Source organism: Camellia sinensis, chromosome 3 (genome assembly GCF_055761805.1).
Source record: "Camellia sinensis isolate YWXY chromosome 3, ASM5576180v1, whole genome shotgun sequence".
Taxonomy (NCBI): domain Eukaryota; kingdom Viridiplantae; phylum Streptophyta; class Magnoliopsida; order Ericales; family Theaceae; genus Camellia; species Camellia sinensis.
In genome coordinates this window covers 74,360,472-74,371,699 of record NC_138963.1, presented here as the reverse complement: position 1 = coordinate 74,371,699, position 11,228 = coordinate 74,360,472, and the positions used below count along the sequence as shown (strand labels likewise).

At 33.8% G+C, this 11,228-nt stretch overlaps 1 protein-coding gene across 1 annotated transcript; it reads left to right on the top strand.

Annotated features, from left to right (window-relative positions):
• Positions 1-4,140: 4,140 nt before the first annotated feature.
• LOC114279361 (trehalose-phosphate phosphatase A-like) lies at positions 4,141-8,828 on the top strand. The gene is made up of 8 exons (XM_082918136.1): positions 4,141-4,276; positions 7,228-7,304; positions 7,390-7,445; positions 7,544-7,643; positions 7,749-7,820; positions 7,914-7,983; positions 8,090-8,160; positions 8,691-8,828. Exons 1-8 carry the CDS (start codon positions 4,141-4,143, stop codon positions 8,826-8,828), a joined length of 720 nt encoding a protein of 239 aa, XP_082774262.1.
• The last annotated feature ends 2,400 nt before the right edge of the window (positions 8,829-11,228 follow it).

Sequence of the window (11,228 nt, the reverse complement as noted above, 5' to 3'; positions counted from 1 at the left end):
ATGTTGTGTCTAATCAGGGGATTGAGGTAAATCCTGATAAAGTTGTTGCGGTCAAAGAATGGAAGCAGCCTACGAACCCTACAGAGGTGAGAAGTTTTTTAGGACTAGCCGGTTATTATAGGAGATTTATAGAGAAGTTTTCCACTATTGTAGTACCCATGACTAAGTTAACCTGCAAGAATGTGAAGTTTGTATGGACAGATGATTGTGAGAAAGCTTTCCAGGAGTTAAAGCAACGGTTGACTGTAACACCAGTGTTGACTACAACACCGGTGTTGACTATACTTGTAAGGGGAAAAATTAGTAGTGTTTACTGATACAACTGGAACTGGGTTGGGATGTGTGTTGATGCACCATCAAAAGGTTGTATCTTATGCTTCTCGACAGTTAAAACCTCATGAGAGACGATACCCTACTTATGACTTAGAGTTGGCAGCAGTTGTTTTCGCGTTGAAAGTGTGGCGACACTACTTGTTTGGGGAGCACTTTGAGTTGTACACAGATCACAAGAGCCTCAAATATCTATTTTCTCAAAAAGAGTTGAACATGAGGCAACAGAGGTGGGTTGAATTCGTCAGTAGTTATGATTTTGAGATCCTTTACCACCCGGCGAAAGGAAATGCGGTCACTAATGCACTTAGTCGACAACATGGGATTATAGCTTCTTTGATGATTTAAGAATGGAAGTCATTGGAGCTAATTTCGATACATGATATTCAACCAATAGAGAGTGCTAAAAGGGCATACATTGATAGTTTGACCGTGTAGCCAATGTTATTCGGTAAAGTTCGTCAGATGCAGAATTTAGATGGGTTTCTCTTCAGCAAGTGTAACAACCCTCATACTGTTTACTGATTAAGGATTGATTGATTACCGATAATCACCGATTACTGCTAAACGGAACTGATAACTGACTGATAATCGAACTGAATGAAATACTGAACTGACTGACTGAAATTGAAACTGAATTGACTGAGTATATGTTAGTTAATTGCATTCTATCTGTTTGATTGTCTGATTATCTGTTCATGTTCATATGTTTAAACTGCTAATTGAAGGCCTTATCGGCGGCCGAATCCGGAACTGATTAATGTTTTATGATCGTCGTAATAAATGTGATTTTATGGTATAATTATCTGAAAATTGATTAAGTAGATTAAATTAGATTAAATAAGCTAATTAAAGAGTTGGACTTATTTACCGTTATGCCCTTGAGTGGGCCACTATCTCAAATACACATACTTGAGCCTTATACTTGAATCAAGACAACATTTCCTCAGCCATTTCCCCTCTCATTGCCGACTAGAGAGAGAGAGAAAAACTAGAGGAGTGGAGTTCATCTCAATTTTGCTTGTAAATTGCTTGGTAATTGAAGAAATTGTTGAAGTGATTGCATTTTTGAGCTCCCTTCTTGAACTACAAGACTAAAGGTAGCTCCATTGTCTTCTTGTTCATGTTTTGAGTTGATTCTTGCATGGTTCATGTTAATTTGTAGAGCTAAGTCATGATTTGGTCCATTAATGGTGGATTGAAGCTCATCTCTTGCATGCATGTTTGTATTGTTGCATTTTGAGGTTGATTACATGGACATTAGTGCATGCATGCTCATATTGTTGTTATAGACCATGTTTTCATCTGGTTTTGAAAAGAAATGAGTCCATTTGGACAAGCTTTGAAGTTTGAATTTGGTTTAAGATCATGCATGTTTGCATGTTCATATTGTTCTTTGAAAATGGCTTGAAATTGGGTTTGAATTAAACACCCTTGGGCTTTGATTTCTCAAATTGAGTTTTGAATCATGTTTAACTATGTGTTTACAAATGTTTTCTGGAAATTCAGCCCAAGAGGTCGAGTTTTGAGTTGTTTAAACTTGGTTTTGAGCTTGGAGGTGCAATCTGGGTTTCCCAGATTCTGCACTTCCGCTCGAGCGGAGGAAGTGCCGCTCGAGCGTATAATTCGAGCAACCAGCATCTCTCTGCACTGTTTTGCAGTCCGCTCGAGCGGAGGATTGGGCGCTCGAGCGGAGGACTGGATGACACGATCGAGCGGGCGTCGAGCGAGGATTTCCCCTATCCAGTACTTTTTGGTCCGCTCGAGCGGTATAAGGGACGCTCGAGCGGGGACCTTTGTTTTCCTGTACGCTCGAGCGGGGAAAACTTGCGCTCGAGCGGGACTCTGTTTTTCTGAAAATGCTTTTAAATGTACATCTTTGCATCCTCATCCCATTCTAGGCATTCTTAGGCCTAGTTTAAGACATCTTATTGAGGATATAGATGTAGAACACACCAAGGCAAATTAGGGATTAAGTTATGAGTTTTCCCAACTGTGTAGCTTAGTGTGTTCAACCTGTGAACTGTGTAGGGTTGGCGACTGGGGAGACACGCTCTAGCATACTGTAGCCCAGAACTCTGTGAGTAACAATTGTGTAAAGATATGTTCAACTGATTATCTTTCGAATACTGAACTGAACTGTTTACTGAACTGGTATTATTTACTGAATGAATGTATGTCCTTTATTTCTGAACTGTACTGTGGCATCCTTAGTACTTACTGTTTACTGTTACTGTTACTGCGACAGAATTCTCTGTCGGTTCCCTCGTGGAACCACTACTGTTTACTGACTGATGGCCATCATTACTGTTCGGTCTTTCAAGATCTACTGTTACTGTTATGCTAATGGATGTACCACATATGACTGTTTACTGTACTGAACGACTGAAATACTGATTGAATCGAACTGTTTTCACTACTGTAAGGACATTCATTCTAAACCTCTTTACGCTTTATGTTATTCACTGGGCTTTAGCTCACTGCTCATATATATATGTAGGTGTACAGGCACCAGATCGGAGCTAGGAGCGTCAGGGTAACTCCAGTTTTGTCAAGCCAGCCTTTGTGCCTCACTCCGAGGTTCCGAGTTGCCATGCTATGGCTTGGGGGTGTCTTGTTTGTTTTTCCCCCTTTTGTACTGTTTTACTGTTCTGTACAGACCAAGTGTTACTGTACTGTTATCTAGGGTCGAGTCCCTAGTCTGAATGATTGTAAATATTGTGTATACTGTTCTGTACTAGTTATGTATAAATGTACGAAAAGCCTTTTTGCATACAGACTGTCACAGCTCAATGGACACTATTTATTTACTGTATTGGCTTCCGCCAGGCCCTGTACTCTGTTTTACTGTATTACTGTTCTGCAGGCCTTCGGTAATCTCGGATTACTGGCCGGTTACGGTGCTAAACCCATAGGGCCGGGTTTGGGTCGTGACAGCAAGCTCGATGACCTTGTAGTGGATTTGATCGATGATTGTCCTATTGATTGGTCTGTGGACTCAGATGGGGGATTGCGATTCAAAGGCAAGTTATGTGTACTAACATTGTTGAATTGAGGAAAAAAATTATGGATGATGTCCATAGGTCCCGAAATACCATTCACCCTGGTGGGACTAAAATGTATCATGACCTGAAGAGGATGTTTTGGTGGAAAGGTATGAAGAAAGACGTAGAAGAGTATGTTTCTCAATGTTATGTATGTCAACAGGTTAAGGCAGAACACCAACGACCGTTTGGACTTTTGCAGCCTCTTGAGATTCCTACTTGGAAATGGGAGTATATCTCTATGGACTTCGTGTATGGATTGTCACGGTCTAAGCGAGGCAATGAATCTATTTGGGTGATATTGGATCAACTCACCAAGTCTGCTAATTTTATTCCTATCAGTGTTCACCGAACTACGAATAAACTAGCTAGGTTGTATATTCGAAAGGTGGTGCGACTTCATGGCGCACCAGTTTTTATAGTTTCGGATCGTGATCCGTTATTTGTGGCAGAGTTTTAGGAGAGTTTTTAACATGATTTGGGTGCTAGGTTAGACTTGAGCACGGCTTATCATCCTCTAACGGATGGACAAACTAAGCGGGTAAATCAGATCTTAGAGGATATGTTGAGAGCTTCTGTCCTCGATCTTGGTGGTAGTTGGGAAGAACACTTGCCATTGGTGGAGTTTGCTTATAATAGTAGCTATCACTCCAGTATCGAGATGGCACCTTTTGAGGCTTTGTATGGGAGGCCATGTCGATCACCTGCTTATTGGATGAAGGTAGGAGATGCGCCATTGTTAGGGCCAGAGCTGGTGAGAAAGACCATGGAGAAAGTGAACATTATTCGGAAACGTATTAAGATTGCACAAAGTCGTCAGAAGAGTTATGTTGATAGAAAACATAAGGGGGTTGAGTTGAATGTTGGAGATTTTGTGTTTTTGAAGGTCTCGCTGATGACGGGTATCATGCGGTTCGGAAAGAAGGGAAAATTGGCACCTAGATTTGTTGGACCATATGAGATCACTGAGAGGATTGGTAATGTGGCTTACAAATTAGCTCTACCACCTGCTTTAGCTATGATTCACAATGTGTTCCATGTATCTTTATTGCGAAAGTGTGTATAAGACCCTTCCCAAGTAGTATCACTAAAAGTGTTGGAGATTAATGATGATCTCACGTATATGGTGCGACCAGTTACTATTCTAGATTGGGATGTAAAGCAGTTGCGGCGCAAGAAAGTGAACTTGGTGAAAGTGTAATGGAGTGAAGATGAGAACGATATTACCTGGGAGTTAGAAGAGAAAGTTTGGCGTATGCACCCAGAACTTTTTGCTTAGTACTCTCTTTTATCGAATCTCGGGGCGAGATTTTTTTGAGGTGTATATATTGTAGCGACTCTAATTTTCTTAAGTCATTATTTGTTATTATTATTATGATTATGATTATTATCTTTTTTTATTTTTGACTTTATTAATTGTATGGTTACATGAGAATTTAATGTGATATTTAATTAATTTAATGTATTATTTAATTAATCTATATATTTATATCTTTATATTCGTTATAAAAAAAAAGAAGTGTTATATATATATATATATATTTAATCTTATATTTATATTTATATACATTATAATTATGTTGTATTATAAAATATAATATATTATAATAGTTATTAAATTAGAATAGGATTAGGAATCAATCAAAAGAAAAGAAAAGAAAAGAAAGAGAGGTGTGGCAACAAAGAAAAAGCAACAGGAAGAGAGAGAGAGAGAGAGAGAGAGAGAAATCAAGAAAAAGAGAGGTCTAGCGACTGTGTGTGAAAGAGAAATGAGAGGAAGAAAAGAGTTACGGTTTTATTTTGGTGGCTCTATTAATTTTTTTAAGTGATTCTTTGATTTTCAAAAAAATAATTGTGAGTACAAAATTTACTTTTCTTGATTTATGTTTAATTCGTTGTTTTTATTTATTTATTTATTTTTATTTATTTGATGTTAGTTTGATTGCGTTTTTATATAAAGATGATAGATTGATTTTAATTATTTTGATTAGTGGTGTATGTAATGTTTAGGATTTTTAGATGATTGATTGATTTTAATTATTTTGATTAGTTGTGTATGTAAGGCTTAGGATTTTTTAGATGATTGATTGATTTTAATTATTTTGATTAGTTGTGCATGCAAGGCTTAGGATTTTTATATAGATTTATTTTATGGTTGTAATCACACTCGTGGTTATATGAAATTAAAATTAATTAAGAACCCATAGATAAATTCCTTATACTCCACCATGACTACATGGATTGTTGTTTTATTTGAGTGTTTGTGAGAAAGAGTGTAAAAAAAAAAAAAAAGTGAGGATTATGAGATTTATTTGAATGCCTTGGGCTTGGCATTATTATGTTTATTCTCATGAGTGAGATGTTGTGTATATATATATTGTTGCCTCGTTCTCATGAGTAGACGAGTCCTTTAATTTATGTGCGTACGTATATGCTAACCATCCGGGGAGTGTTGGTCAAACTCAGGACGACATCCCCATGCAAGTTTGGCTTCGGAGCGGTATTAGGTATACGGGACGCACATAGGATATATGTGTAGGCCGGAAGTAGAGGGCTGAAGTGGTGGAGTTAAGGTACAAAGAATTTAATTATGAGTTTATGGTTATAGTGTGTATTGTATTGATTTGTATAGGTTGAAAAATAGTAAATGACCTCGATAAATTATGAAATTTGAGCAGAGGCATGCATACGTGATTTTAGACAACTTTTGTGTTTTAACTTTTTATTAAAAAGATCGATTAAAACTTGTAATCGGATGATCTTGATTATAGTGGTTTTAATTCATTTTGGCGATACAGACTTTAGATGTTGTTTTAACTCATGAAACGAGCTCATTTTTATTGATTTGGTATAAACTTTAGTAAAACATTATTCTGCACACTTTTCGTGTTTTGAACTTTTTCGAAAAAAAAATCATCTTAGGACAGTTTCTGTTCGTTTTCAGTTTCAGATTTTTCGGTTGAAATCCGTCTAGGTTCTTCTATCAAGTTTTTTTTCTCAATCTGTTCAGTTTCTACTATATTCGTTCTCGTTATCTTTTAATAAATTTGACTCTATACAACTTTTATTTTTTGAGTTTTGGTTAATTCAAATTATTTAAGTACGAAACAGTGCATTTTTATACTTCTTTAGCAAATTATTTATGATTAAATTATACTAACTTTATTTTGTAGGATGGTGGGTCTTACTAACTTTTTATGCAGGGCTGACCTATCATATTTTTATTTCTATTTTGTTTATTTTATATTTAATTTATATTTCGTTGTGTACGGGCAAGAAATTAAATGCCACCGTATCTCGAGAAACTACCCATTCGTCTCGGTGCGGATGAAACTACTTATCTTGTCCCATAACAAGAATTAAATGTATTTTTGTTTGTGTCTGGTAGACACGTGGGTGTTAAATCTTGTACTCATACCAATATGCTTGTATACTGACCTGTTTGTCTCTTGGCAACTCGAGTGCGTTCTGTTTGAGCACAGCCGAACTTCCTTTGCAGGATTAGTTGAGGCTATGGTGGTGACAAGAAATAACTATGATCGTAGGACATGTCGTTTAGACTTCTTTTGTTTTCTTGAGCTTAGAGTTGATATTAGTTTATGTATTTATTATTTTTTTTATGACTTTAGTATTGGAATAATTTGACATGGTTTGTAACCGTACTTTATTTAAGTTGTTTTGACTAGTTGTTGCTACCTTAATGTTGAGGTATTGGTTAGTTATGAGATTATGGTGGATGGTTTAGTTGGCGTTTAGTTTTTTTTTTTTTTTTTTTTTTCACCCCTAGGATTTGGATGATGGAATATTGATTGGGGTTTAGTCTTAATTTAATATTTAATTATCCAAATTTTAGGGTACGACAAAGATGATTGGTTACTTGGTCATATTGCACCACAGTGGCCCGGTGAGACTAGTAGCTACACTACTCTGGTGCAATATGATGCAAGCCAAAGCTTGTAAAAGTATGAGGTGAAGGCCCCAACCAATTTCATGATTTTGTTTCTTGTGAATGTAGGGTAAGGAAGTGAACTTGTTCCAACCTGCTAATGAATTCTTACCTATGATCGATAAGTACTAGTCTATGATATTTTATGCTGACTTTGTAAGTTTTAATTTCTTTTTATAATATAAAAACATTTTGATTTGTCCTTGCTTGATCAGATTTATAGGTCCCTTGTTGAGACTACTAAGTCAATTAAAGGAGCAAAAGTAGAGAACAATAAGTTTTGTGTCTCTATACATTACCGTAATGTGGATGAGAAGGTAGGGGTTGTTCTAAGCACCATAAGTTGAATTAGCTATTTCAGTGGCACTTTTGTTTCACCAGCTATAGATCTTTTATTTATGTGGTTTCTTGAATTTTTTCAATATTAGAAAACAATTGCACAATATGTCCAAGAAATACTAAAGGACTCTCCTCGTCTACGATTGACACATGGACAGAAAGTTCGTAGATCGATCCAATTTAAAAGTTTATTGTTCTTGGCTCATTTTGTTTCCCCAATCCTGCTAATTTTTTCCCTTTTTTCTGTGTTTCAGGTTTTAGAGGTCCGACCTGTGCTTGATTGGTATAAGGGTAAAGCTGTCAAGTTCTTACATGAATCCCTAGGTGAGTAAATTTTTGGCCTTTGCTATTAAATAGTTCTCTCTTTGTTGGTTGTGAAAATTAATTTTGTTTTCTTGTAACAATCGAATTACGAATTAAATTGATGTAGGCTTAAGTAATTCTGATGATGTGCTCCCAATTTATGTTGGAGATGATTGTTCTGATGAAGATGCATTTAAGGTAATACTTGATTAACCCTAAATAATATAATCAATTTGGTTGTCTGAAAATACATAATTTTTCATTTTCTTTTAGAACATGTAACAAACCAAGATGATCGACTACTCGGAAATTTTGGTTTTGGTTCTAACTCTTGGCATTTGATCGTGACTGTGAATTCATCTCAGATGTCAAAAACTAGTTTCTTTTTATGTTATTTGATTTGAATTATCTTATTTTTACTTATCAAAATAATTGAACTTTATTTTGTAGATTGGTTCAGCAATGTTTGGTGGTGAACTATTGTGCCAAGTACAGCTAATTTATTGTTTATTTTTCTCTTGTTATGTTAAGAAATTATTAGAAATTCTTTTTTCCCCTGTGTAACTGTTGCCGCTTGGGATATTTTTCCTTTTTGTCAATGCTTTAACTCAATTCTATTGAGATTTCTTCATGCATTTCCTTTAAATCTCAGTCCTTTAAAATTGCAAGTTTAAATTTTCATGACAATATTAATAATAAAAAAGATTATTTTTCTTTCTTGAATATAGGTTGTTGAAGATGGAGATTATGATCTTGCTCAAGTGCTAATTGGAAATGAGAAGAGACTTGTTCACATGTATTTCCATATTGTCATTGGTGATGCTATAGTTGCATTAAACACATCGTTCCAATTGGGATTGACTTGATTTTATTTATTTTGTACTTAGTTTAACTTTAGGCATTGTTGTACATAAACTTAAATTTTGGATTGTAAGAACACGTGGGCTATTGTTGTTATCATAAATAGAATTTATTTATATATTTGGATGTCAATGAATTAAGTGTGGATATTATTTAATAATTTTTTATTGGAAAGTAATTTGTTATTTGTGATGGTAATTTTTGCTATCCCAAATAACAAATTAAATATTTTTTATAGAACAATTAGATGCTTTGCCGACACAATCAAGTTGTCGCCAAAAGTATCATTTTTACCGATGCAAATTTGAGTCGGCAAAAGTGACAGATAATCATCTTATTTGAACCACTTTTGCCAACGCATTGGTAAATTGGCGACGATGGTTCAAGGCTTTTGCCTACAAAGATGTTTGTCGTTAAAGACATACTTTTGCCGATGCAATGAATTTTTCGTCAGTAAAAACCTTTCCTGACACACTTTCGGCGATAGGTAACCGATGAAGCTCTACGGGTCGGCAAAGCTCTTTGTTGACGATTTCTGCCTTTTGGCAACGAATTTTGTTGTGTTGCCAAAACTATTTTTTGTTGTAGTGAATTTATTACTGATAAATTATGAGTAATTTTATTAGTGATTTTTTCAGTGATAAATTTATCACTGAATGCATTTTTGATTAATTTATTAGATTAGTCTTTGTTACTTTTTCTGTGTATATGTCTACGTGTGGTTGTATTTCTGTGAGTGAATAAGTAGATAAGTAAATGATAGTGAGTTAATGTGTGTATAGAGTTACTGGCAGTAGTAATGTGATTTTTATTTTTGTTGAATAAAAATCTAAAAAGTGCACTTAGAGTTGCTGACAGTAGTAATGTGATGTTTATTTTTGTTGAATAAAAATCTAAAAAAAATGTTGCTAAAAATTATTCCCGAAGGTGGTCGTTGGTGTCAGAGATGGTCGTCGGTGCCTGAGGTGGTCACCAAAAACTATCACCGGAGATAATTGCCGACAACCGAAGGTGGTCTTTAGCAAGAGAAGTTGCAGTCATGGCAATGTGAATAATGGGGATGAAAAAGATAACCAGGGGACATTTTTTAGAGATATTGATTAGGGATGGCAATGGGGATTAATGGGGTGGATATTAATTCCCCATCCCCATTCCCCTATAATAAATTTTTCCCATTCCCCATTCTCCATTCCCCATGGGTACCACCCTCCCCATTTTCTAATGGGTTTGGATTTTCTCCAACCCACTTTAATCCCCATTTTTATTTTATTTTTATTTTTTATATTTAATGTTAATAACTTTTTTTTTTTTTTTTTTTTTTAAGGTTCACAACAAAAGCTAAATGTACCTTCAATTTTTTTTTTCTTTTTTAATATATTTAATGTTAACAACAATTTTATTTTTATTTTTTTATTTTTTATTTTAAGGTTCACAACAAAAACTAAATATACCTTCAATCTTTTTTCTTTCTTTTTAAATATATTTAATGTTAACAACCTTTTTCTTTTTTTTTTTTAAGGTTCACAACAAAAGTTAAATGTACCTTCAATTTTTTTTCTTTCTTTTTAAATATATTTAATGTTAACAATTTTTTTTTTTTGGTAAGATTCACAACAAAAGCAAATAGATTCAAAGATAATATACGAGCTGAATAAGAATAAGTTCAGAATAAGTTAAAAAAATAAAAATAAAACAAATAGGAATAACTTATTTAGCTTAATATACGAGCAAAAAGAATAGATTCATATTATCTTTGCTCGTATAAGAATAAGTTCAGAATAAGTTAAAAAAATAAAAATAAAACAAATAGATTCATATTATCTTTGATTTCAGAATAACTTATTCCTATAAAAATATACGAGCTGAATAAGAATAGATTCAGAATAACTTATTCTTATTAACTAGATTTGAACTTATTTTTTTTTTTGGTAATATACGAGCTGAACTTATTCTTATATAATTTAAATATAGATTTTATGTTGTATAAATTGTGTGATAACATAAAACAAATAGATTCATACTCATTAATTGAAATTTTAGAACAAGCAAACCATTCTAAAAATTACAATACATAATAAAATAAAATAACATAAAAAAGCAAACTGAAACATGCACTAGACAATATCCTTAATTTTTTTAAATAAATTAAAAAAATTCTAGATATGCATAAAATTTGACAAGAATAATGTGACAATATTAATTAAAGTGTATTTGATTTTATTGTTGAGCCAAATAAAATAAAATAAGATTGAATGTATATTTAGCTTTGGTTGTGAATCTTAAAAAAAAAAAATGATTGTAAACCTTAAAAAATAAAAAATAACAATAAAAAAATAAAATAAAAAAAGATTGAATATATATTTAGCTTTGGTTATGAATCTTAAAAATTAAAAAAAAAATGGTTG